This window comes from Ambystoma mexicanum, chromosome 10 (genome assembly GCF_040938575.1).
Source record: "Ambystoma mexicanum isolate Mex_15411 chromosome 10, UKY_AmexF1_1, whole genome shotgun sequence".
Taxonomy (NCBI): Eukaryota; Metazoa; Chordata; class Amphibia; order Caudata; family Ambystomatidae; genus Ambystoma; species Ambystoma mexicanum.
In genome coordinates this window covers 1,364,419,696-1,364,446,276 of record NC_090932.1, presented here as the reverse complement: position 1 = coordinate 1,364,446,276, position 26,581 = coordinate 1,364,419,696, and the positions used below count along the sequence as shown (strand labels likewise).

General features: G+C 47.0%; 1 protein-coding gene across 1 annotated transcript in view; it reads left to right on the top strand.

The window, feature by feature from the left end:
- Positions 1 to 26,581, top strand: part of MYO18B (myosin XVIIIB) — a 1,784,667-nt gene that overhangs the window by 867,729 nt on the left and 890,357 nt on the right. Inside the window, exon 29 of the mRNA XM_069620271.1 lies at positions 12,570 to 12,724. Coding sequence (XP_069476372.1) covers positions 12,570 to 12,724 — 155 coding nt within the window. The remainder of the gene's footprint in view (positions 1 to 12,569; positions 12,725 to 26,581) is intronic.

The window sequence follows — 26,581 nt, the reverse complement described above, 5'->3', positions numbered from 1 at the left end:
TGAATGGCCCTTCAAAGCTCATCACCGAAAATATCTATACTGCCCTCAAATGAGTGCAGGACAGGCTTCAATCATACGCTCCCACAAGAGTGGGGGGAAGCCATTTTTCTCTTAATGTTGGATGTACTGTAGACCAGACCCATAGTAAACGTGCATGGGGGAAAAAGGGGCACGGCTATGGAGCGCATCCACTTACAGCCTTGCTTTCCTACTAGACACACTTGTCCCTTTTATGAATGTGTGTGTTGGAGTATTTTGCAAGTTTTAATGAATTACTCCCTTTTTTTGCCACCCACCATATTTGCCTGTAATGATTTTTCACGCTTATGTGTGGATTTTCCTCTGTCAAGCACTGCCGATGAGGTTCCTGCACTTGTGGATTTTCCTCTGTCAAGCATTGCGGATGAGGTTCCTGCACTTGTGGATTTTCCTCTGTCAAGCATTGCCGATGAGGTTCCTGCACGTGTGGATTTTCCTCTGTCAAGCACTGCCGATGAGGTTCCTGCGCATGTGGATTTTCCTCTGTCAGGAATTGTCGATGAGGTTCCTGCACGTGTGGATTTTCCTCTGTCAAGCGTTGCCGATGAGGTTCCTGCACGTGTGGATTTTCCTCTGTCAAGCATTGTCGATGAGGTTCCTGCGTGTGTGGATTTTCCTCTGTCAGGCATTGCCGATGAGGTTCCTGCACGTGTGGATTTTCCTCTGTCAAGCTTTGCCAATGAGGTTCCTGCACGTGTGGATTTTCCTCTGTCAAGCATTTCTGATGAGGTTCCTGCGCATGCGGATTTTCCTCTGTTAAGCATTGCCAATGAGGTTTCTGCACCAACTGTGGTGATATAACCCAGGCCTTCTCCATGCCTCCTGAGCGCTGCCTCATAAGTCCTAATGAAGTGTTTCCAATGCCCCAGCTGGACTAGACACTGGTGGCAGTCCCATTGCTCTGGGAAACACTATCATTAATCTTAACATAGTTCAATTACCCATTGTATTGTATAACTCTAGCTCGAGGCCAAACGGCAATATCTCACTTTGATTTGAACAGCAAATTGCAAAGGCCCCATTAAGAAGAGGCATGCTTTATTTTTAGTTCTCTCTTTTTATTTTTTTTAAATGCCTGAATGCAGCAAGGTTCAATCATATAGCTCATGTCCCAAAGCTGAAACATACAATGATTAACAGTGTGCTCGGCTTTCTTTTTTACTGTATGTCATAGCTAACCTCCTGTAACTACACCACTTTGCCACTACGGGCCTGATTCACAGAGCCTTGTCCAATGGGATTGTGATATGTTGAAATCATAGATAATTTATTTTCATCTCTCAATATTGAGGATAGAGTTTGCTTTACAAGTTCTGTTATTTAGTAAGTGTCACATTTAGAGGTGTGGGCATCTTTGTGTCTTTGCTCTGTAATTTTTAGAAGTGCGAAGAAAGTTATCTGTGGGGTTGTCGATGCTGTAGCGCCTTGACATGTTTTTTCCTCTTGAAGATGTGCTGCAGGGACGGAAAACCTTTCTCCCTCAGGGTCAGTCCTTTCTCAAAGAAACAAGCTGGGAGTAGATCTCTGTCTCGGCTGGGGCCTCCCTCTGCAACAGCCTCCCTGCCACTCTAAAACTTGAGGAGAACCATCTCTGGTTCCAGAAGCACCTCAAAACCTTCATCTTTGCTTCTGCCTTCTCCTCTCCTCTCCCCTGTTGATTCTACTCTCCCTCGGCACCATGCACCTGGCCACCCTCAGTCCTCTGGGCCCAGGTACCTGCTCATCTTGCCACCCTCACCCACTGCCTCCCGGCCACCCCCTGCACTGGGATCTATATCTGTACCCATACAGCCCTCCCCTTTTCCTCCTACACTTTCAGACCTACATGGCCTGCTGCCATAAACCCAGCACTTGCCACTTGCTGGCTGCACTCCTATTGTTTGTTGCCTTTTTATTTATTATTTTATTATTATTTTAGTTTTTTCCTTCTCGCTCCGCACTCTCCTTTTGTTCCCTCTTCCATGCACTTCTCCCCCTTCCCCTATACCCTGCATTTGCACGTTCTCAATGTCACTGGGCCTAGTAAGATTGTTGTTTTTGTTCTCCCCTGTTCCCCTTCCCTTGCCTTGTTGCGCTCTGAAACACTTGTGTATGAGCGCGATAGAAATAAAATATCAATATCAATACCTTCCAGATGATCTGCATTACAAATCCCATGATTTCTTTGCACCGATTATGCTGGCTTGAACAGATGGGAGTTGAAGGGCAAGACATCTGGAGAGTGACAGGCTGGGTACACATGACATGGCTTAGCATTGCATTTTTACGTAGCGTCAAGACATTTTCTCAATTGATGTAATGAGTTTCTTCCATGCCACCAAGTCCACACGTTCATGTTTGCATGGCACTGGAGAGTTCACTGCATGCTAGAGCAAATTATTAGGAAGCGTCGATGGTCTATGTATGCCCTCTTCCAAGGCCGCTGTGTAATAGTTACTTTTATTAATGGCAAAAGTTGTAATTACTACTTGTAGTGTGTAAATGAGGGATTTTTGTCACAAAACACACAGGGCAGAGGGAACATATCTCATTCAAATGGTCCTATGTTCATTCAATCCCAGATCTGTTTTCGCAGTTTTTTGGGACATGTCTTTGCCGAAAAAATTCAATGAATTTTTTTTTTTTTAATTTGGGGTCATTATACCCAAATCCCCCTTCCCATGTATTTATTCTATATTCTCCCACCACCCATAACCCTTATATGCCTTTACCCCCCCCCCCCTCATATTTTCCGATGACTTTTTCACAGCCGAAAAAAATAACTGCTGATGAATGAACTTTGTACATTCACACTGCACTTCTTGGTCATCAAAAACCACGTACGCCGCTTCTAACGTGTGTATGTTCATGTTACGACATATTCTGGCATCTACAGGGCACATCCAGGTTGAATGTGTTTTACAGCGGTAATACTTACACATATTGTGCAAATACACATCAATACGGTGTTTTACAGTGGAAGTGTAACGCTCACCTGATTCCCGTAGAGGCGCCGGTCTTGACTGGGCGTATACCGTATCTTCAAAGGTGATGTGTAACACACGGCTGGCTCTTTGGGCTGGACCTCTGTGCACTGTATGTCTGACTCGAAGGGTAAGATGTCTGCAGATAGAAAATATGGGATTAAGGAACTGGGTTATTGAATGTCTCTCTCTTCTTCCCTTTCTCTTCTCCTGTAGAACCCCAAAGGTTAACGCTCTCACCTTAGGTAAGTGAACGCCGTGCTCTCCATCTGCCTCGGGGCAGGGTGCTGTAACCAGTTTCTTCACTGGATAAGGGGAGCAGGCCTCTTGACTTCAGAGGACTGCTGTCCGTCGTTTACTGCACGAACGGTAAGTTTCGAGTAATTCTAATGTCTTTAAAGTCTTTAGTAATGATGTTTCTTGTTTTGCAGGGTTCCGGCGATGGCGGATGACGGGCTGAAGTGAGTTGAAGATGGAGCCCGTGTGATGAATAGAAGCGCCTGGAAGCACGTAAGTAAGCGCTTGTTGCCTGCTTCACGATGCGCTCTAACTGTCTTTTTATTTTGCAGGTACAAGTTCGGAGCGGCTGCAGGGTGCCGGAATACCCACTGGGTTAGATGTGGAAAGGAGTAATGGCACGTGAGTATTAAAGTTCCCCAATGTCTTTAAACGCACCTTGTTTTGTCTTTCAGATGCGGGATGCAGCGCCGAAGGCCTCCGGAGCGTGCGAAGAGTTGGTAAGCTTTTGTCTTTCAGATGCCGGAATGCAGTGTGAAGACCTCCGGAGCGCACGAAGAGTAGGTAAGCCTTTGTCTTTCAGATGCCGGAATGCAGCGCGAGGCGTTGGTGACAGCCGATGGACCAGGTAAGTGAAGAGCTGTCACTGAAGACCGTAATGCGAACCTGTTCTTTCTTGTCTTTATAGGTGTTGCTGAAGACTGGATTCAGGATGGTAAGCCTTTTTCCTTAGGCCCAGGATCAGATGCAGAAGACACGATGAGCGTTCTGCTGCAGAGGATGCAGAATAACGCAAAGCAAGATTCATCCATCGGGTGTGGTTTAAATAGCCTCCTGTAGTGCTTAGGTGTCTCCTTCCACAGCCACGCCTAGGTAAGAAAAGAGTTCCTGCTTTCCAGAAGAGTTCCAGTGTTCTGAATCTAGGGAGTGGCTCCTGCCCCACCCAACAGGAAAAGTAGTTCCAAACAGAAGAGGATCAGAGGCTCAACTGGCAGGCAAGTAAGCAGCATGGTCTGCTGCAGGTAAGTCCACCCAAGCAATATGAGCCCGGCGCTTCCAGCACTGGGACTGGGCATATTTATGAGCCTGGTGCCACTGGCGCCAGGACTGGGTCCAAAAGGTCCCAATTGGGACTGGTTGGCACTCGGAACCTGGGTTATGGATCTGCTTCCAAGGGAGTTGGGAAAACCCTGACCTTTTGGAAGCAGAGATCATGACAGTACCCCCCCTCAAGGCCCCTCCCAAACCGGGCTTCTCCGGGGGTTTTGGCTTGTCAGGAAATGTTCGGTGAAATCTTTTGATTAGGCGAGGAGCGTGGACATATTCAGCAGGTTCCCAGGATCTCTCTTGGGGGCCGTAGCCTTTCCAGTCAATTAGGTAAAATAGTTTAGATTTGGAGATCTTGGAGTCCAGAATGCTTTTGACTTCAAACTCGAGTTCTCCATCAACTAGGATAGGTTTTGGAGATTTAGTTAGTCGGGTTTGAGGTTGCACGGGTTTTAATAGAGAGACGTGGAAGACCGGATGTATCTTCATGTGCGGGGGCAAGTCCAACTTGACCGCTACTGGGTTTACTATGGTAGTAATGGAATAGGGACCAAGGTATCTTGGGTTGAATGTGCGTGGCCCTTTTAGAGGTAGATATTTGGTGGATAACCAGACTTGATCCCCTACTTGATATTGAGGGGCTTCCTTCCGATGTTGATCTGCTCCTTTCTTGTATTGTTCTTTAGCCCTTTGAAGGTGAGAAACAGCTTCCTTAAAGGCTTGGGTGATTGTAGAATGCAGGTAGTCTACTGCTGGTGTTTCAAGATCTTGGAGGGGATCCAACTCCGAGGTTCGAGGGTAACTGCCGTACAAAAGAAAAAACAGGGTTTTCCCAGTTCCCGAATGGACAGAGTTATTGTAGGCATATTCGGCTATCCAAAGGATGTCTTTCCAAGTTTTTTCAGTTTGTTGCAGCATGCAGCGTAAATACTGTTCCAGAGTTTGATTGGTCCTCTCGGTTTGTCCGTCGGTCTGAGGGTGGTGACTGGTCGATAGTCTCACATCAATTTGAGCCGACCGACAGCAACTTCGCCAAAAATGAGAAATAAATTGACTACCTCGATCCGAAATTAGAACCGAAGGAAAACCGTGCAGTCGGACGATGTTTTCGAGAAATTCTCGGGCCAGAGTTGCTGCTGTTGGCAAGCCTTTGAGCGGAATGAAATGCGCCATCTTGGAGAATAAGTCCACGATTACTAGAATCGTATTGTATCCGGAGCATGGAGGTAGATCGGTGATGAAGTCCATAGAAAGCGTATGCCAAGGGCGAGGTGGGATGTCAATAGGGCGTAAGAGGCCTGCTGGTCTTTCCTTTTGACTCTTGTTTTGGGCGCATACTCCACAGGACATTATAAAGTCTCTGATATCTTTTTTCCAAGACGGCCACCAGAAGTAGTGCTTGATCTTTTCTGAGGTCTTGGCCATACCGGGATGTCCTTCCATTAAAGAATCGTGATAACAAGAGATTACTTTTTTCTGTAAATCTGTGCTGGGTAGGTATAATCGTTCTTGGAAATACAATAAGTTGTCCTTTACTGCAAAGTCCTTTCCCTGCAGATGCCAATTCTGTATGTCTGCTGGAGTTACAAGTTGCCTGGCTTTATCCTTAACTTCTTCTATGGATTCTGTGGCGATTACACCCAGAATTCTTTGTTCGGGAATGATTGGTACAGGTTTAGGTTTGATCAAGTGTTCTTCCACTCCCATCCGAGAAAGGGCATCAGCTTTACCGTTCTTTGTACCAGGTCGATAGGTAATTATGAAGTCAAACTCGGCAAAGAATAATGCCCAACGGAGTTGTCTAGAGGATTGGGCTTTTGCGGTTTTCAAATATTGCAGGTTTCGGTGATCCGTAATCACAGTAACGGTGTGTCGGGCCCCCAGCAGATAATGCCGCCAAGCCTTAAAGGCAGACTTGATAGCCAGAAGTTCCTTGTCAGTAATCGTGTAATTGATTTCAGGAGGCGAGAATTTGCGGGACCAAAATGCCACGGGATGCAACTGATTGGTTACCGGGTCCTTTTGTGATAGAACTGCCCCCATGGCAAGGCTTGAAGCATCAGTTTCCACGATGTAGGGGAGTTCGGGGCGAGGGTGTTTTAAGATTGGTGCAGAGATAAATTTAGTCTTCAAATCCTGGAAAGCTTGTTCCGCCTCGGTAGACCATTCAAAACGTTTGTTTTTCTTTAACAAGGCAGTGATGGGCTGGACTATTCGAGAGAATTCGGGGATAAACCTGCGGTAAAAGTTAGCGAAGCCTAACATGCTTTGCACACCTTTTACGGAGGATGGTGATGGCCATTTGAGAACTGCATCGACCTTCTTTGAATCCATACGCACTCCGCCAGGTGATAATATGAATCCCAAGAATTCAACTTCAGTCACGTTGAAAACACATTTTTCCAACTTAGCGAAAAGTTTGTGTTGACGCAATCTTTCGAGGACCATTTTCACGTGTTTCCGATGTTCAGATTCCGATGAAGAATAAACGAGGATGTCGTCAATGTAAACAACAACACACACATCTATGAGCTCTCTGAGGACATCGTTCATAAAATATTGAAAGGCGGCCGGGGCATTGCAAAGTCCGAAGGGCATGACCTGATATTCAAATAGCCCATACTTGGTGCGGAAGGCCGTCTTCCATTCATCGCCCTCTTTTACTCGTACCAAGTGGTAAGCTCCTCTAAGATCCAGCTTTGTATATATGCATGCTTTTCTGACTTGGTCCAGGAGTTCAGGGATCAAAGGTAACGGATATCTATTCTTAACGGTGATCTGGTTCAGGGAGCGATAATCTATACAAGTTCTAAGGTCTCCTTCCTTTTTTGGAACGAAGAACAAAGCTGAAGAAGCAGGGGACTTGGAAGGACGAATAAACCCATTTGCCAGGTATTGATCCAGGTATTGTCGAAGGTGAAGGTTCTCAGGCTCGGTGAGGGCATAAATTCTACTACAAGGAGGAGTAGATCCAGGTATCAGGTCTATCTGGCAGTCATAAGACCTATGAGGAGGTAGAGAGTTAGCCTGATCCTTCCAGAAAACATCTTGGTATTCTAGGTATTCGGGAGGTAACTGGGGAGTCTCTGAAGAAATTGCTGCCAGTGCAACACCAGGTGGAGGGTGACAAGTAGAGACACATTCTGGAAACTGGACCGTTCTTGCTCGCCAATCGATCAGAGGATTGTGTTTCTCTAACCAAGGTATTCCTAGAATAATCTGAAACTGAGGGGCCTTGATCACATCGAACACGATCTTCTCATGGTGTCCATCTTGACTTACTAGCGTCACCTCTTGAGTGGTATGCGTTACTGGCCCGGAGGCTATCTCCGTACCATCCACCGTAGTAATGACGTCCTTTACAGCCTTGGGACAAAGAGTTAGATTCATCCTCAAAACCATTTCATGATCCACATAATTGCCGATGGCACCGCTGTCGACGTAAGCTTCAATTGCATGTAATCGATCCGGATTATCAGGGCTAATGAGGACCATAGGTATCACGAAATGCGAGGTCACGGAACTGGTTTTCACGCTCGGCAAGAGGACCTCTATTCTTGTCGGGCGAGGTCGTTTCCCTGCTCAGAGTTTGTAACTTTGGTAACTTCAGCTCCTACTGCCTTCTTGGCAGGTTTCACCGGACAGTCTCGAAGAAAGTGCCCTGAGTTTCCGCAATAGAGGCATAATTGCAACTGTTTTCTCCTTTCCCGCTCCTTTTGTGTTAGAGGACCTTTCAGACCCCCTATTTGCATGGGTTCCCCGGAGTCTACTCCTTTGGAAGGAGTTGGCGGTTTAGAAAATACTCGAGCATCAAACTTGGAATGATCGGCCTTCCTGTTCTGCAGTCTGTGATCTATTTGAACGACTAAGTCTATATAGTCCGAACAATCTTGTGGGGGATTCACTACTTGGGCTAATACATCTTTGAGCTCTCCACGTAGACCTCTATAAAACAGCGTAATCCTTTTGTCCTCAGGCCATTGAGTTTCCACTATCAGTCTGTTGAAAGACGCAATATAAGCCAAAAGGTCTTGATTACCTTGTCGCAACGAAAGAAGCTCATTGTCCAAGGCCTGCCCCTGTGAATGTCTTGCGAACAGTTTTTCCATACTGAGCTGAAAAGCTTGAAAATCATGGAGGACCGGATCATCTTGATTTACTAGAGGGATCGACCAGTCTGCCGCATTGCCACTAAGGTACGAAAGCACAAAAGCTACTTTAGCTTGATCAGTTGGAAAGGCTGCTGGCCGGCATAAGAAATGCAACCGGCACTGATTGATAAATACTGCAAACCTCTTTGGGTCACCAGAAAATCGTTCGGGCGGAGCCAGAGGTACATTCCCAGGTAGGTTGATCTGCACTGGATTCATAGAGGATGTAGAAGGAAGATTTCCCCCAGATGCGGGTAACGGGGTCTGTCCGGCTTGTGACTGTAGCAATTGTCTAGCGAGATCATCTGTTCGCTCCTTGGAAATAATCAGTTCCCTTCTTAGAGCGTTCGTTTCCTGACGGGCTGCATGCACTTCTGCCCTTAGTTCCCCAAGTAACTGGGCTAGCTGGTCGGTATCCGAGGTTTCCATAGCGCCTGGACGGGAGTTTTGTGGTAGGCTTTGCGTTCTGTAACGCTCACCTGATTCCCGTAGAGGCGCCAGTCTTGACTGGGCGTATACCGTATCTTCAAAGGTGATGTGTAACACACGGCTGGCTCTTTGGGCTGGACCTCTGTGCACTGTATCTGCACTGCAGATAGAAAATATGGGATTAAGGAACTGGGTTATTGAATGTCTCTCTCTTCTTCCCTTTCTCTTCTCCTGTAGAACCCCAAAGGTTAACGCTCTCACCTTAGGTAAGTGAACGCCGTGCTCTCCATCTGCCTCGGGGCAGGGTGCTGTAACCAGTTTCTTCACTGGATAAGGGGAGCAGGCCTCTTGACTTCAGAGGACTGCTGTCCGTCGTTTACTGCACGAACGGTAAGTTTCGAGTAATTCTAATGTCTTTAAAGTCTTTAGTAATGATGTTTCTTGTTTTGGAGGGTTCCGGCGATGGCGGATGACGGGCTGAAGTGAGTTGAAGATGGAGCCCGTGTGATGAATAGAAGCGCCTGGAAGCACGTAAGTAAGCGCTTGTTGCCTGCTTCACGATGCGCTCTAACTGTCTTTTTATTTTGCAGGTACAAGTTCGGAGCGGCTGCAGGGTGCCGGAATACCCACTGGGTTAGATGTGGAAAGGAGTAATGGCACGTGAGTATTAAAGTTCCCCAATGTCTTTAAACGCACCTTGTTTTGTCTTTCAGATGCGGGATGCAGCGCCGAAGGCCTCCGGAGCGTGCGAAGAGTTGGTAAGCTTTTGTCTTTCAGATGCCGGAATGCAGTGTGAAGACCTCCGGAGCGCACGAAGAGTAGGTAAGCCTTTGTCTTTCAGATGCCGGAATGCAGCGCGAGGCGTTGGTGACAGCCGATGGACCAGGTAAGTGAAGAGCTGTCACTGAAGACCGTAATGCGAACCTGTTCTGTCTTGTCTTTATAGGTGTTGCTGAAGACTGGATTCAGGATGGTAAGCCTTTTTCCTTAGGCCCAGGATCAGATGCAGAAGACACGATGAGCGTTCTGCTGCAGAGGATGCAGAATAACGCAAAGCAAGATTCATCCATCAGGTGTGGTTTAAATAGCCTCCTGTAGTGCTTAGGTGTCTCCTTCCACAGCCACGCCTAGGTAAGAAAAGAGTTCCTGCTTTCCAGAAGAGTTCCAGTGTTCTGAATCTAGGGAGTGGCTCCTGCCCCACCCAACAGGAAAAGTAGTTCCAAACAGAAGAGGATCAGAGGCTCAACTGGCAGGCAAGTAAGCAGCATGGTCTGCTGCAGGTAAGCCCACCCAAGCATTATGAGCCCGGCGCTTCCAACGCTGTGACTGGGCATATTTATGAGCCTGGTGCCACTGGCGCCAGGACTGGGTCCAAAAGGTCCCAATTGGGACTGGTTGGCACTCGGAACCTGGGTTATGGATCTGCTTCCAAGGGAGTTGGGAAAACCCTGACCTTTTGGAAGCAGAGATCATGACAGGAAGTTCTGGCATAAATTGTGCTGTTAGGCATCATGAAAATGTGTTGTAAAATGCTCCTGTGTACTGTTGGTAACTTGGTATACTGATTTCTTAAAATGTGTTACCCACAGGCTCAATTGTAAATGTCTTGCTTTTAATGAAAAATGTTCGCAAAAGCTGTGCAGTAAAAACAAACGATACTAATGTATTATTGAAAAAATATTTGCGGGGTAGAACCGAACCAAACCCCTCTTGTTTCTAGCTCTCTCACTACAGTAGGTTGCTTGGGCCAATTCAGGGAACTATTACGCTTAACCTAATGAACACAATTGACCAGCCACCACTGAATTGGAAAGGAAATTTGCTTAAGTGAGACACATAGACAAACAATCGTTTTTAGTGCAATGCTCATATATAGGCATCTCAATAGCAGCACTGCACACGTTTCTAAGTCGGTGCATGCATCTACATGCTGTACTAGACTTTGCACATTAGATCTTCGTAAATTATCAAATATTCATAGTCTACAGTTATTCAGGGAACTCAAAAGATCCTCATTTTTATCCAGACATTGTTTCCATCCATTACCACTCTACAAATGAAAGTAAGACATAAAATGTTCGGTGTGCTGCAAGAAGCACAGTCTTACTGGAGGGAAATGCATGGAAAGAGTGAAAGGACTGAGCCAGATCTACCCAGGGAAATTAAGTGTGCTCAGAGGATATTCCATTAAGGTTGTTCATGCACAGAATCCATTATCCTTTCTTGCCCTGACCTTGCTTATTGATTCCTTCAGCGGAGGAGAATGGGCTCAGTTGAGGCAGAAGAATGCTGGTTAGATTTTTATATCAATAATCATTTTCCATTTGGAAACAAACCGACTCATTTCTACATTGTAGTTCTTAGCATGATTACTTTCAATGTGACACCTTACAGAATATGCAAACAACAAGGATTCAAGGACAAGGAGCGAGCTGGTAGCTGTCCTCTCCACGGTACAACGAAAGAATTTCTCAGTGATGTGCAGTCCTCAGAACTGGATCATTTTTTGCTTATTAAAAAAATGTATCATAGGACCCCACTACAAGCAATTCAAACATGCATTGACAAAGCCAACAGTTTTGGCTATTGGAAAGAAATTATAATAAGGGAGTTTTTTTTTTATATTCAAGCAGGGACCTAGCTCGAGAGCAGCGCTTTGCTGTACGGGGTGCGGGTAGCCAGCTTTTGGGAAGGGATCTTTTAACAGTAGTGCATTACTGTGAGTTGCGGTCTGTGCATCCATTGTTGTTGAAAAAGCCACATTTTGTGGAACTGGAGAATTCTGGGGGCATTTCGAGCCGATACTGGGATCGAGTTCCAGATGGTGGGCGTGTGACAAGGGATGGATTGTTTGTGGGTTCTCTATTTGCGGACGAGTTGTGATTTGATTTTCTGAGCGACGGGCGTGGGTTACCAAATATGTGGAGCTTAGCCAGCAGGTACGCTGGAGTGCTACTCATGAGTGCTTTGTAGATAATACATGCAGTCTTGAACAGTATCCTGGCCTGGATAGGAAGGCAATGTAGTTTGCATAAGATAGGGGTTAGTCGGTTACATTTCTGCACAGCCATAATAAGACGTGGTAGGCTGATCATAAAATGGGTTATTTTGATCTATCCTACAGTCCCTTAGATGCCAGTTGCCTGCGCCTTATTCTTGCACTTGCCACCTGCTGGCCGCACTACCTGTTGTTTTTGATCACATGTTCAGCACTTTCCACTCCTCCCTTTCCCCTTGCACTTTCCCACCTCTCTCTCCCCTGCACTTGCACGTTCCCATTGTCGCTGGGCCTAGTAAGATCGTTGTTTTGTTCCTCCCTTGTACTCCTGTGTGTATGGGCACAATATAAATAAAATATCATATTATATCATATATTGTGCTGGAACAGCATATCAAGCTATGTATTATGATTATGACAAAATGTGTCGGGTGTGACTGGGACTCTTGATCCCACATTTTGTATGAGGGCAAGGATTGTGGTATGTGTCCCAGACCCCAAAGTCCCTACAGATGATCATGGTCCCATTTATTTATTGCAGTAGCATTATTCATGTGGATCTTCTTTTGATGCACATCTATAACAGCATTGCCTCATATCTCATGTGTACTCGGCAAGAGTAAGTGAACATTTAAATCCTGTAAAACCTGAAAAAACAGACATGAACGAATAGTTTATTCTCTCATGCATGGGTTCTTTTCACAGCTCAGCAGTGTGCAGAGTGCCTATGAGGAAGCCAAAAGGACAGCTCAGCATTCGAAGAGGAAATGCAAGCACTTGACGTCTGACCTGGAGGATACAAGGGTGCTAATGGAGAGCCAGCAAAGCCGCAACCATGAACTGGAGAAGAAACAGCGCAAGTAATACTCATGTCGCAAACTGCAATATAATTCAATCTTGTAGGTTTTGTTTTTGGTCTACGAAGACATCAATGACTGCGTATCAGTGGTATCTAGTTTGCCTGTACAAAAAGTAAAAATAACACACTGGGACTCATTACAAGTATGCCGGTCCGGTAATAACGGTGCCGGACCGGCACCGTTGCTACCGGGCCGGCATACTCCAAGTTCTGCGTGCAGGTGCCTTTCAGCCATCCAGGTCTAACCTGGCATGCAGAACAGCACCCGCTCCTAGACCTTGTTGTATGCACCGGCACCATTCATGAATGGTGCTGGTGCAGCCATCCTCCCCATTCCCATTGAGTCCAATGGGACTCAAATGGGAGTGGGAGTAATATTTTCTGGTGCCCGGTAATGAGCAATCATCGGGGCCGTAATGCCCCGGTAAGTCCCCATTGCCGGTCACCAAAAAAAAAATCACTCTGCCGGCAGCCGTGTCGTTTTTAATGGCACGCCTACTTCCAGAATCATAATGAGGCCCACTGTCTACACTATGACCTAGTGTTAGAGCTAGTCTTAGGATAAGGCAATTCTAGGTGTTAGCATGCCAATAGGAGAGGGGTTGTGGGGGCTGTATTTGTGCCCAACACACATAAAATATGACATATAGGATGGGTTTGTCAAAAGAGAGCTTTGTCTGGGCAACACCAATTCTTGCACCACCGCACCTACCCTGCATTATTCCAACAAGCCGTAAATACAATCCACACCTTGATTTGCTCTATACATCTCTCCTATTCTTAAACCCCATTGCTGATATAGAAGAATGAGCATTAAGTGGGTCCTTTTCCTCATGGCCGAGCGTATGAATGCTGCCTATATGGCATGTGCAAGTCTTACACATGCTTTTATCATTATGACATTTAGAATGAATTCTGACACCCTCATCTGCTCTGCCAGCAACACAACAACATCCCTGCGCAGATTGAATCTAGATGAGGTTGGAGATGGTTGATCCTTCATGGAAATCCACCTCTGCATGGGCACCTGTAAATTCATAGAATTCTGCAGGTGCAAAAACCAGGAAGATGCAAAAACCAGGAAGATTCCACGGGGAAATCAATTGACATTACAGGTGGATTTTAAAATTGATTTCACAACTGGCTGCTAAATCAGTACGGAATACCAGGTCTGCATGGTTTTAATAGCCATTCATAAAATCAAACAAAGTCGAAGTGAGGTGTGTCTCTACGTGTAATTGTATAGATAAGCAGTAAATTCCATGCAGTTTGATTGGAGAGACAAAATGTCCCACAATGTATCTTCCCCAACGCTGTCACATTTCTGTGACTTGCTCTGGCGAGCGTTCCAATAAATCAGTTTGTGAAAGGGATCTGACAGATCCCTTCAAGTTCAAGCTACAACTGTGCCTGTTACACCACAACGTGGCAATCACAAGTGCATACTTGCACTTTATAAAATGGCTGAGGAAAGGCAGTCAAAAATACTTATTCAATGTCACTAAATGTAACACTGAAATGTCCTGCCAACCCATGCCCAATTGCCATAGCAATGCCTCTAATCCTATCCTCGCCTATATGGTAAGTCCCTTCCCCTATGGCATATCCCAAGTGGTGCGTTCATGTTGTACCTATCACTCTGCAATGATTGTAATTGCAAGTGTTTATTTGTTAACAGGTTATATACAAGGCAAGTGCTTCAAAGCGCTTCAAGGCAGGAAGGGAACAAGGGAATACAGTCATCATTCTTAGGCCTTGAAGATTCTGAATGATCAAACAACAATAGCTAGCATACTAGGCCAGAGTCATATCTAGTCTTGAAGTGCTTGACAAAGAATGAGGGGAAGAAGTGGGGTGGCAAGGAGCATACAGATCAATAAACCACAGTACTGGCCTGGCATCATTTCAGATTGCTTGGTGGTTGGTCATCTAATGCACCTATGCATGAGTATTTCAAGCGGGGTGGGGAATACAGAGGGTAGACTGGACAGACAGACTTGCAAGGCCTAGAACATTCAAGGTCAAGGACGTGCAAATGTGCAGAGCAGGCAGTGCGATGGAGGGGGAATGGGACACGTGTGCCCAGTCCAGCATGGGCCTTTGTTAAGTTCAGGGTGGTTGCCCCTCTCATGCAGCATATTGCAGTAGTGCCAGGCAGAGTGCAGAGGTACTGAGCCAAGTGCAGGACTGGTGGGGGAGCCTGGGACCAAGTGCAGGACTGGCGGGGGAGCCTGGGATCTGTGAGGGTCTGGAGGTGCACCAGGCAACCAGTCAGCTAACTGAGCATGTTGGGGAAGAAAAGTTAGGAGGGAAAGAAGCAAAGAGAAATGAGTTTAGCAGGTGGGAGGGAGAGAGAAATAGGAAGAGAAGAGGTAGTTCTTGAGGAGTTTCCAGAACTTAAGGAGGACCGGCTCAAGACAGAAACATGTAGGTAGGCTGTTCCAGAGGGAGGCACCTTCAGAAGATAAGGATCGACCCCAAAATCTCTGTTTGGAGAAATGGCTCACCATCAGAGAGTTGGAGGAGGCTGAGCGGAGGGATCTAGATGGAGAGTGTTGTAGATAGTAAGGGCCCAAGCCCCAGAAAGTCTTGTGGACTATGCAGAGGGACTTGAACTTGATCCTTGCAGCCACGAGGAGTCAGTAGAATGATTTCAACACCAGAGAGATTTGGTTCCTGTTTTTGAGGCCAAGGATAAGTCTTGTGGTTCTGTTCTGGATAAGTTGAAGAGGTTGGAGAGTAGAAGTAGGAAGATTGAGAAAGAGACTGTTGCAGTAGTCCAGCCTGGAGAGTACCAGAGCTCTGGAAACAGTGAGTCTCTGCAGGAAGGTGAGAAAAGGTAGAATACCAGCGTGGATTTACAGCTGTGCACCTATTCATTAAGATCAAAAGTATCAAAATATTCATCAATATGGGAAGACCCTATTTTTCTTCCATTTATTTTGAACACTGGGGAATATCAAACTCACTCCATACTTGAGTCTGCCTACATCCAAATGATGGCAACATTAATCTCTAAATCCCATGTAGATTACTCCCCTCATTGAGAGACAACAATCCCAACTCAATATATATTATTATTATTTTAATACAAACTAATGGTATACAAATCAGCGAGGTGTCATAACTGCTTATGGAATTCCACAAACCAAACTGGGAATGGGAAGATGGATCATAGGCATCTATATGAACAGTCCTGTAGGCTGTAGCATGCCTGCGTAATCCACTGCATAACCTTGGCCAGGAACAATCTCAGTTGCAGGAGATGATGAACCACAAACGATGGGACGGCTTCAGTGATCACAGGTGGGAGGTGACAGAGAGACCTAGCACCAGGTGTCTGATTCAGCTTTAGCAAAGAGGCATGGACCACCGGGTGCATTCTGAGATATTCTAGCAAAGGTAATCAATATGCGATCTAGTTGTTAGTATCAGAAGGGTTCAGAAATATGTATTTGTGGGTGGGCAGCCACACCTGCTATATATCCTTGAAGTGGTTCTCCAAACTCTTCTATCTACCTACCTATCAGCACATCATTTTTAATTTCCTTTAGTGTTGCTAAGGTTTCTTGAACTTACTTTTCTCATATTCGTAACCTTACAATACTGGTGTAGTACCAAAAGGATGCAAAGGACTGGACCGTATTAGCAGTTCACAAAAGATTTCTCAAGTGCACTTCTCACTCTGGTAAAATAGCACATGCACTTTTCCATTCATTGGCTAAGTCTCTCTGTCTTACAATCACTCTGAGAAGTGAACCTAGATTGGCAGCTGTGCCACAGTATATGCACGATTCTAGATATCATTTGTGAACTGTTCTTAGAGACAACCACAAAGGGTAGGCCTTGTGGCCTAACTATAGGCTAGGCAATTATATGAGCTACATACAAAGTGCCCCAACTTGATTAATGAGTCACTGTCCAACATGTGTGTGTCCTTGAGTGCTATCAATGGGCATGACAACCATGAAAGTGAGGGATTGATGTGAAAGTAAACCGCTGACATGGGCAATAGCACCAATAGTCCCTGAGTATCTGTTTGTCCACCTTAACTCTAGCATACATTTCACAATTAGGAAAATAATATTTTACTGAAGGACATAGTTTAGGCTATCTAAAACAAAATCTCACAAGGATGACATTTTTCATTAGACATGGAGGCCCGGTTAGCGGCAAATGTCTGCACCAACTTGCTTCCACTCATTGCCATCCCCAATATGTAAACAAGTGTGAGCTGCAATCACATCTAATTTGGTTCAAACAATGGCATTGCACACCTAATCAAGGGGGATATATATGTGTACAAAGTGTTTTTGATGTTAAAGCAATGTTAAGCTTGGTAGTATTTGGAAGACCAGGGTTCTATTTTTACCTTCAGCAGAAAAAATAAAGGTGAAACCACTAGGAGTTTGAATGGTGGATGAACCTATTAGCTAGGTTCTGCTGTTGGAATTGTTGTTGCTTGTTTGTTTTCTGGCTCAGAGGGAGCATAGGTCCACATGCACGAAAAAGATCCATATGGTATTATATCAAAATGGTATTGGATCCTCACCAATAAACTGTGCCACAGTTTAAAAGTGTTTAATTACAAACCAGGGTGTAATATTGCTCCCTTTGGAGAAGCCCTCTGATGACACGTATTTCGGCACGCCTAGTACCTTTTCCAAATTAGGGCATTTATTCAAATGACTTCAGAATCACTTCAATTATGTATATTGCGATCATTCTCATGTTGGTTGTTGCAATTATTACAGGTTCATCCCCCCCGTCGGATAAGCTGTCCCTCACGTGGCATCGGCTCTCCATCATCAGAGGGCTTCTCCTAAAGTAGGTGGGATTCTGACCTCTGTATCCCCCAGACATGCAACAATTTCCAAAGGGAATATCAAGCAAACCAGTCGCGGAGCTTAATTAGTTGATGGTTTTAACCACCACCCAAACCCAATTCATGGTATTATATCAATCTAGCAGTCAATTGGCTAGTGTGGAGGCAGAAATCTTTGCTAAAGCCATCCTGCATGCTAGCATATTGCTCTTGTATCAGTACATTTTACGGCACATTTGCTCAAAGCTATTGACCTACATTTCCTATAAGTCGAAGCTGGTTGGCTGGTCCAGGTACGACCTCAGAACAATATTTCCATTGACAATTCTCTAGGACAAACTATGAATGAAACACAATGTTCTCTGATTTTAATCAATTGCTGGATTGTGAACTATGCACCACAGCAAAAACTAGTTTCATTTTAAACTCCTTGATTTTTCACTTACTCAAAAGTTGTGTTTTTCTTGTGGTTTCTTATGCACCAACATTCCAGTTCAATGGTATATTGAGTCATAGGGACACAGGTGAGGAGGCATTGTGGAACGTCATGCTGATGGCTCTTAAAGCCTTGGCAGCTCTAACTCTATAAAAGATAAACATGGCACCACCAACCATCAGGAGTGAGATCCAATTTCTTTATCCTAAAACAATGATGCTAGCTGGCAGAGTGATGTGGCCTACAAGCTGTCTTTATCTTACTGTTCAGATGGGGCCACAGGAGTAAATGAAGCCCGGCCTAAAAGCCCAGGAGGTAAAGTGCATGCGTGTCCTTGAGGCAAAGAGGAGTCATATGATAAGCTAGACTGTAGAGTAGGACCTTCCAGTTCTGAGGAAAAAGGGTCTAATGATTGTGCATCGGGATTTGCTGTTATTTGGGCCTGCAATCTGTCCACATTAACACTAACATCTGAGTTTCTGATTGCAACACACCTAGTTTCCATCCAAAAGACTCTAAGATCTTTGCAATCTTTATTAGCATATGGAAACCGTTTCTGACCTCGTCTCAGCCAATCCAAATGTTTAAAGTGCAGTCAATAACTACTGTCTTTGGGCCTCATTACGAGGTAGGAGATAGCCATGGTGCTATTAGCGCCATGGCTACCCCCTTGCCGCATTCTGGGTCTGTGTCCCTGAATAGTGACTATCCGGGTCATTCCGACCTTGGAGGACCCGGTAAGTCCCCATTCCGGGAACCATTCCCCATTCCCATTCGAGCCCCCATAGGGCTCAATGGGAATGGGGATGGAGCTAATAACGGGCCCGCTATTACGAGCCCGTTATTAGCTCTGAAGTCCCTTAAGGGGTCCCTTCCATAACGCCTGGTATAACCAGGCGTTGAGGAAGGGACCCGCTAAGGGACCTCGGAATAGGGTGGTAAGGGATTACCGGCACCAGTGTCCTTACCAGGGCCGGTAATCCCTTACCGCCCACCTCGTAATGAGGCCCATTGACTGCATTCTGCACATTCTGTATTCGTAAGCAGACAGAAAACAAACAATGCACTTTACAGGCAACATTTTGTTTCAACATCACACATCAACATCACACATACTATTTTTTCTGCAGCATGCTATTTAACAGATGAAAGTGAAAGCCAAAACTTTGGAAAATTCTTTCACTTACTTATAGAGAAACCATGTTTACTTTTACATGACACCTTATGCATTCTCATGTTAAACCTGTTCCAGTTCAACCAAGTTGCAATTAAAATGCCCAACTTATGAAGAATCCCATGTTGTTTAAATACTACAAAAACACATTTGATTTACTAACTCAGTTGTCTATTTACTTTACTCACTCTCAAAGTACCGCTTTTTACTTCACCACCAAAACTCCAAAACATGGATTGCTACCACCATGTGCTAATAGTTTTATAGATCTCTAACTCAGCTATAAGGCTATATTAATGCTTATGTCATAAGGCCCATGATGCCGAGTGGGTTGTCCAGTGCATTCGTGGAATCCTGTTCAAACAGAGTTCTCCACAGGAAGTGCATGGAATTCACAAAATGCACCGACACTTTTCAAAACCCAATGGCCCTCATTACGACCCTGGCGGAAAGTGACTGACCTGACCGCCATAGCGTAAATAGCGTTTCCGCCATTGCACGACGGAGCAAAGTGCGGCTAATTCCGACCCATCGGGCACGAGCACTACGCCATGGCGGAAGTGCAAAGTCCGCGATGGCGGAAATGTCCCCAAAACGCCCCTCACCGCCGTCGTACGGCGCCCTAGGTGCAATTCCGCCACCCATCTTAGCGGTCACCGTAATGAGCGGCAATCGGAAAGTACGGTGACCGTAAATATACGGAAACGGAAGTAAAAACATGGACCCGGAACGGGAAACAGCACGCCCTACACCTATAAAATCAGAATTCCCACACAACCATTAAAAATACTACCCTGAGACACATCCCAACCCGTCATCCACCCTAGTGAAAGCAATAGAAATGGGAAAAGTAGCGAAAAAAGCGTGCGACCGCAAGCGGCAGGTCCACTTCTCCCGTGAGGAACTCACCGTGCTCACAGAGACCCTCCAGGAGAATGCTGCCGTCGTCTTCTCGACGCAAATGACCAGGACGGCACTTGCGAACAAGAAGGCCATATGGGCCCTGGTGGCACAGCGGGTAAGTGCGGTGGGGACCGCACCCCGCAACCCACAGCAATGCAGAAAGCGATGGGACGACCTGCGGATACGCGTACGGAGCATACTATCCGCCAACCGTAACATTGCCACAGCTACCGGGGGAGGATCGGAATCACCCATCAAGTTGACCCCCTGGAAAGAAATCTGTGCCTCCACCATTGGAATGGAGAGTATAGAGGGACTCGGAGGGATGGAGAAAGGAGTGCAGACATCCGAAGAATCCGGTAGGTGGGCCAAATAAAACAATGCTAAATCCACAATGTCCAATCATGTGAAGTACCATGTGTCCACATAGTGCAACAGTAACACATGTCCAGGAGAACGTCCACATACATTGGCCTGATAGCGCACTTTAAAACTCACATTAAATACATAAATAATTAAAAATCCTAAAAACACCCTCACACGTGCAGCAGGCACACCCTAACTGCAGGCTGCAAAACAACTGCATCCTCAATCCACACAAAAATGAAACCACCTCCAAGGCCCCGACCCAAATCACCCTCAGGTACCACCCCAATGCATGTGATACATTGCCATTCCAATTTCAACAGACCCATTAATAACGCTCGCCCTCCTTTACTCCACCACAGGGTCCGATTCAAACGACGAGCTCCAGGACACCCCTACCAGCACACCTGCAAAGAGGGCCAAGACCAACGGCCAAAGACCCTCCACCTCAGCTGCACGCATCAAGACACGGCAGCAGCACAAATCAAGTGGCAGCACACAGGAGGGAACTTCAACAGGCACCCCAGCAGCCAGCATGCCCACAACAGCACCACCACAGGTCCCCCCAATGGATGCCACAGAAGGCACTGCTTCTGGTGGCAGCAGTACCATAGGTGACACTGCATTAATGGCAGCATGCTCCGACACAGAAAACGGGGATGTCGAAGTAAGATCCATCCATGACCTGTCTCAATCCCCCTGTTTGTTCCATCCCGTACACCATGAGGATACCACGCAGGGGCACCCACAAGACGACGACTGGCCATGCCCCACAAGCCCTGTGGCAAGGCAACATGAGGTGACCAGCCCCTCTGTGACACCACCGCAAATGGCCATGGCACAGCAGAGGCAACAGTCCCTCGACCAGGTGATCGTGCAACAGCAGCAACTGGCCACGCTCCTCAAGGACCATGCTAATGAATGTGGGGGTACTAAGGCAGCCATAGAAACATCAACTGAGACACTTAGGGCAGAAATGGAGAGAAGCACCGAGAGCCTGAGAGTACAAATGGAGAGAAGCACCGAGAGCCTGAGAGTACAAATGGAGAGAAGCACCGAGAGCCTGAGGGGGGAACTGCATGCGACGTCCAAAGACGTATGTGCTGAACTTGCCGCTGTGCGCCGTGTGCTTACTGAGCTCTCACAAACCCTTAGGGACATGCATGGACGTGAGCAGGCAGAGACATCATCCGTTGCAAGTTCCGTCCAGGGCAGCCCCCAACGTAGATCTGGGAGGAACCTGCGCTCCACAGGCAGGGGTGCCCCTGATACCCGGAGAGGGGGCTTGCAATAGCGTCTGCCCACTGACAATGAGCATCTTCGGACACTGGTGTTCGGGGGGGAGGTAGGAGGGTGGAGGGGGTGTGTTGGGCTCACTTGGGTGGCGGGTCGATGGGGTGTGTAACATAATTTCACATATGCTATAAACAATGCACGATCATCCAATGAGATGTGTGGACATTGATCTTTGTGTACGAGGCCTTTATAGGCGTACAGTCCATATTGTGCATGTTCCAGACACACACAGTGCCACAAGTCCCGTGTCCATGTATCAGCCACCAGGCGTGAGTGCTAGAAGCATGAATCAATGAGAATCTGACGAATGTCACGGCCCTCCTGTGCCTCGCAGACTCCTTGAGGTGCTGCCACATCCCCACCCTCATCATGACCATCTTCAGGTGCTTGCAGTTCTGCGTCAGGGGGCATGGGCACATTTCTACGTACGCACATGTTGTGTAGCATGACACATGCCATGACCATCTTTGCTACCTTCTCATGGCGGTACAGGAGTGTCCCGCCAGACCTGCTGAGGCAGCGGAAACGAGTCTTCAGTAGGCCGAATGCCTGTTCTATGACTACACGGGTACGTGAGTGGGCATGATTGTAGTCCTCCTCATGCTGGTTCTGTGGGTTCCGGAGTGGTGTAAGGAGCCATCTCTTCAGTGGATACCCGGCATCACCTGTATGTGGACAATAAAGGATGTTTGTGGAATGACATTGCTACGTACGCAACCCCCCCCCCCCCTTCCTGCCAGGTCATTGCCGCATCACATACCCCTAATTATCATGCATGAAATGAGACTCACCGAGTAGCCAGGATCTGTTCCCTGCGTGTCGCTCCATGTAGCGTGGTATTGTAGAGTTCCTCAAGACCATAGAATCATGGGTTGATCCAGGAAATCGGGCACAACAATGTGTAATGATCCTGTTGGAGTCACACACCATTTGTACATTAAGAGAATGAAATTGTTTTCAGTTGCGGTACTGGGCCTCCATGGCATGTGGGACGACCAGTTCCACATGGGTGCAGTCGATGGCACCAATGCAACCCGGTATGCCGCCAAGTGCATGGAATCCCACTTTTGTGTTCGTAATTTCCTGCTCCGAGCGTGGTAGAGAGATGTAGTCGTCTGCGTGCTTCAGGAGGGCATCGAGCACTTGCAATAGTGTCCGTGAGAACACTGGCTGTGAAATGCCATGCAACTGTCCGACTGTGTGCTGGTAGGTGCCTGAGGCCAGGAAGTGGAGTACAGACACCACCTTCAGTAGGGGTGGGATGGCGGTTGGGCTATCTATCATGCAGACAAGGTCAGCCTGTGTCATGTCCACAATGGCGGTTATGGTGTCCCGGTCCAAACGGTAGAGGGTGTGGATCTGCTCATCCGTGAGGTTGAACGGATGTGCTCGGAGGCGTGGGATAGCGGGCTGCCTGCGTGGTGGTAGTGGCTGTGCTGGCGGGCCTTGCTGGCCCTGCCTTGCCCTCCTCCTCCTCCTGCGTCTCCTCTGTGCGGCCGGTTGTTGTAGTAGTTGGTGTTCGTCTTCTTCTTGAAGTTGGAGTACTTGCAGTGCTATCAGGTCCCCAGGGCCAACATCGCTAGTCCTGCCGGTAGCATTTTGGAGTGGGTGTGGTTGTGGGAGGGGGTTGGGTGTGCAATTTATGTGTTTTCAAGCTGTATTGCCTCCACCTGTGGTGATTCATTCCACCTGTGCAAGCTGCAATCCCCTTTGGGCGAGCACGTCCCGCACACAACGCTGCAATTCGACGCATGGCATCTTGCCATTACAATCATGTATTTCATCCCGATGGCAGTGAGATATTGGTTCATATGTTCATTCTGCTATGGTCCCATTGCTTCACATACTATCTTTGCAGTCGCGAACAAACTTGTGAAGGGTCAGTGGAATGTAGTACTCGATTAACGGTGGACCCTCATGCAGCACTGTACCGAGGTTCACCGACGGGCGGGGCGTCCCATTTGTGAGTGAAGCCAGTTGCCATTTTCACACACTGCCGCACTACATGGATGAATTTGTGATTTCAAGCGGTCACAGATGCCTTTTCGACGTGATGTTGCAAATGAGGAATTCGAAGGACAGCGCTTTCGGTTTTCAGCTAGCGGCGAGGAGACGCCCACAGGTCTGACTGCAGATATGAGGTTCTATTGTTTAATGTCCTTCGGACAGGGGCCATGGCGAGAATGCTATGATTGATATGAATAGTATGGGATGCGCAATAGCGTAGTGGACGATAAGGCCGGACGTTCCCAAATACATGTTACTTCACAACACTGGAATTCCGGGCTGGAGCACAGTGGATTTTGCAGACTGCATTACGCACAGACTCAATGGAAATTTCACATGTTATGTGAGTAAATAATCAGGCGTTTTCATACCGGGATGAGGGAATGATGTATGGATGCATGGACAGATGATTTGATGGAGAGTTTGCCATGTACAGGGCTTTTTGGAATCTATCCACCTCCCCTGCGCTATGTGATGCAGAGCTGCCATAGTGGGACCATCGTCTTTCTGCCCTTGTTGAACCCTCCCTGTCTCGACGCGCCTTCAAACACTTGTGTCTATGCACGTTACTAATCTCATCTAATGGATTCTGTCTTAACAGACGCATGCACACAAACACTCGTTTGTAATAGTGTTTTCACCTCGATTTTTGTAGTTGTGATTCGCAAGTGATTTTTGGGTGGGAATAATCCTTTTGAGTGGGCTAGCATGCATATGGCTGTAGATTTAGTGTGATCATTGAAGTGAGTAATACAAATCAAGTTCTGATGGCCATACTATTCTTTTTCATTTCATTTGGGTGACAGGTATCTCCTCCCCTTTTGCCGCTGCCATCTGTATGCCACTCCTGCAGATGGCTTTTACTCCCGACACCTGCTGCTTCGAGTTAATCAGTGGAGCACCATTACGATCTTATGGGACGATCGCCAATGGGCCACATGCCCTTACGCAGTACTAGTGGCTAGGAGCAACATTTCGACCTTTCAGCTGGACTAGTGCCTACCTAATGGGACGGCCCTGCGGTTCTAGGCGCTTCCATGTTGCCTTTTTGAACGTGAATGTAGCCCCTGTGTACCATGGAGGAACAGGGCGTCACACAAGCAGAAGCTGGTCATTTATTGCGGATGCAGCCCACAATACTGAAATGTATTTTGGAGTTCATGACCTAATGGCTGTATGGGCTTGGTGATTTTGTGGTGCATTAAATTTCTATTCTGATATTAACCGTGTAGCGTTATTCTTTGCAAGTAATGTAGCATATTCCTATTTGTGGAGCGGTGTATTGTGAGGAGATCTGCATTGGGTTCCGGCTTCTGAGTATAGTTGCGTGGTACTGTACTGGCCGCGTTTGCCTACGAAGCCCAGTAAGGTCAGGGATGGGGCCTGCCATTATGACTGTTTTAATGATGTCATGCTCAGGGGCGGGGGATTAGCTTTTGTGTAACAGATGCCGGTCAGCCAGGTGGATTGATGGAATGATGTGATTATCAGACTATGGCTGGTCACAGGTGCCTGTGTTTGCGTGCGTTTCTTGGAGGGAGACTGAGGTCATGTCCATTGGAATAGCTTCTGTATTCGTGCCATCTGTGCCCTGCAGCTCCCATTGGCCCCTCTTGAGATGAGCCTGGCTGCTCTGTCACTCTGCCAACTTGTGTGGTACATGCTTATGCTGATGGTTGGTTTGTTTACTGGCAGGAGTACAGGGCTGGTGCAGTCTCACTCAGGATACTGCTTTGAATGTTGCCTTACACTGGTGTCAGTCGATGGGGGGGCCTGTTTTTGTTTGTCTCATTTTTCTGCTCATGTTGCTGTACTTGAACCTTCACATGCCTGTGCTGCATCAGTGCGGCAATGGTGCCATGGCAAATATGGATGCCCACTCACAAGGCACTTGGAGCCCCTGGATTCATTTGTTCGTTGCCATGCATGGGTGACTTGTACATTGCACTGGTTGCATTGTGTGACTTCATTGCACCTACGAGGAGTTGTGCAATGTGGCCAGGGAGTGGTGTACAGGCACTCAGTAGGGCCGTTTACGGTTGATTCGCGATGCCGTACTTCTCACCATGGCGGAATCGTTTTTCGATTTCCGCCAGGGTCGTAATGAGGGCCAATGACATTTTTCTAATGAAGAGGAAGACATTCTTTGATGGTGAGTCTGCTCTCTAAACCCAACACCCTTGTATTCCCTATTTACTGTCTTCCCCTGCAAACACACATGCTCTCGCCAGCAGCATATGTATATGCAAACAAGTGTGTAACACACACAGGCCCTCATTATGACCCTTGCGGAAATCGAAAAACGATGGCGGAAATGCAAAACCGCCATCGAATAGCGCTCGGTGCGATTATGACCCCGTAAAGTACGATGCCATTAGCGACACCGTAGTGAACGCCAACGCTAACTGCACGCGCGCCATGCCAAACCGTAATTACCACCATGGCGCAACGGTACGCGAATTCTGACCCTAGCGGACATGTACCTAACGCCATCAAGCATGGCGGAAAGTACCATTCCGCCATGGTGAGAAGTACGGCATCGCGAATCAACCGTAAACAGCCCTACTGAGTGCCTGTACACCACTCCCTGGCCACATTGCACAACTCCTCGTAGGTGCAATGAAGTCACACAATGCAACCAGTGCAATGTACAAGTCACCCATGCATGGCAACGAACAAATGAATCCAGGGGCTCCAAGTGCCTTGTGAGTGGGCATCCATATTTGCCATGGCACCATTGCCGCACTGATGCAGCACAGGCATGTGAAGGTTCAAGTACAGCAACATGAGCAGAAAAATGAGACAAACAAAAACAGGCCCCCCCATCGACTGACACCAGTGTAAGGCAACA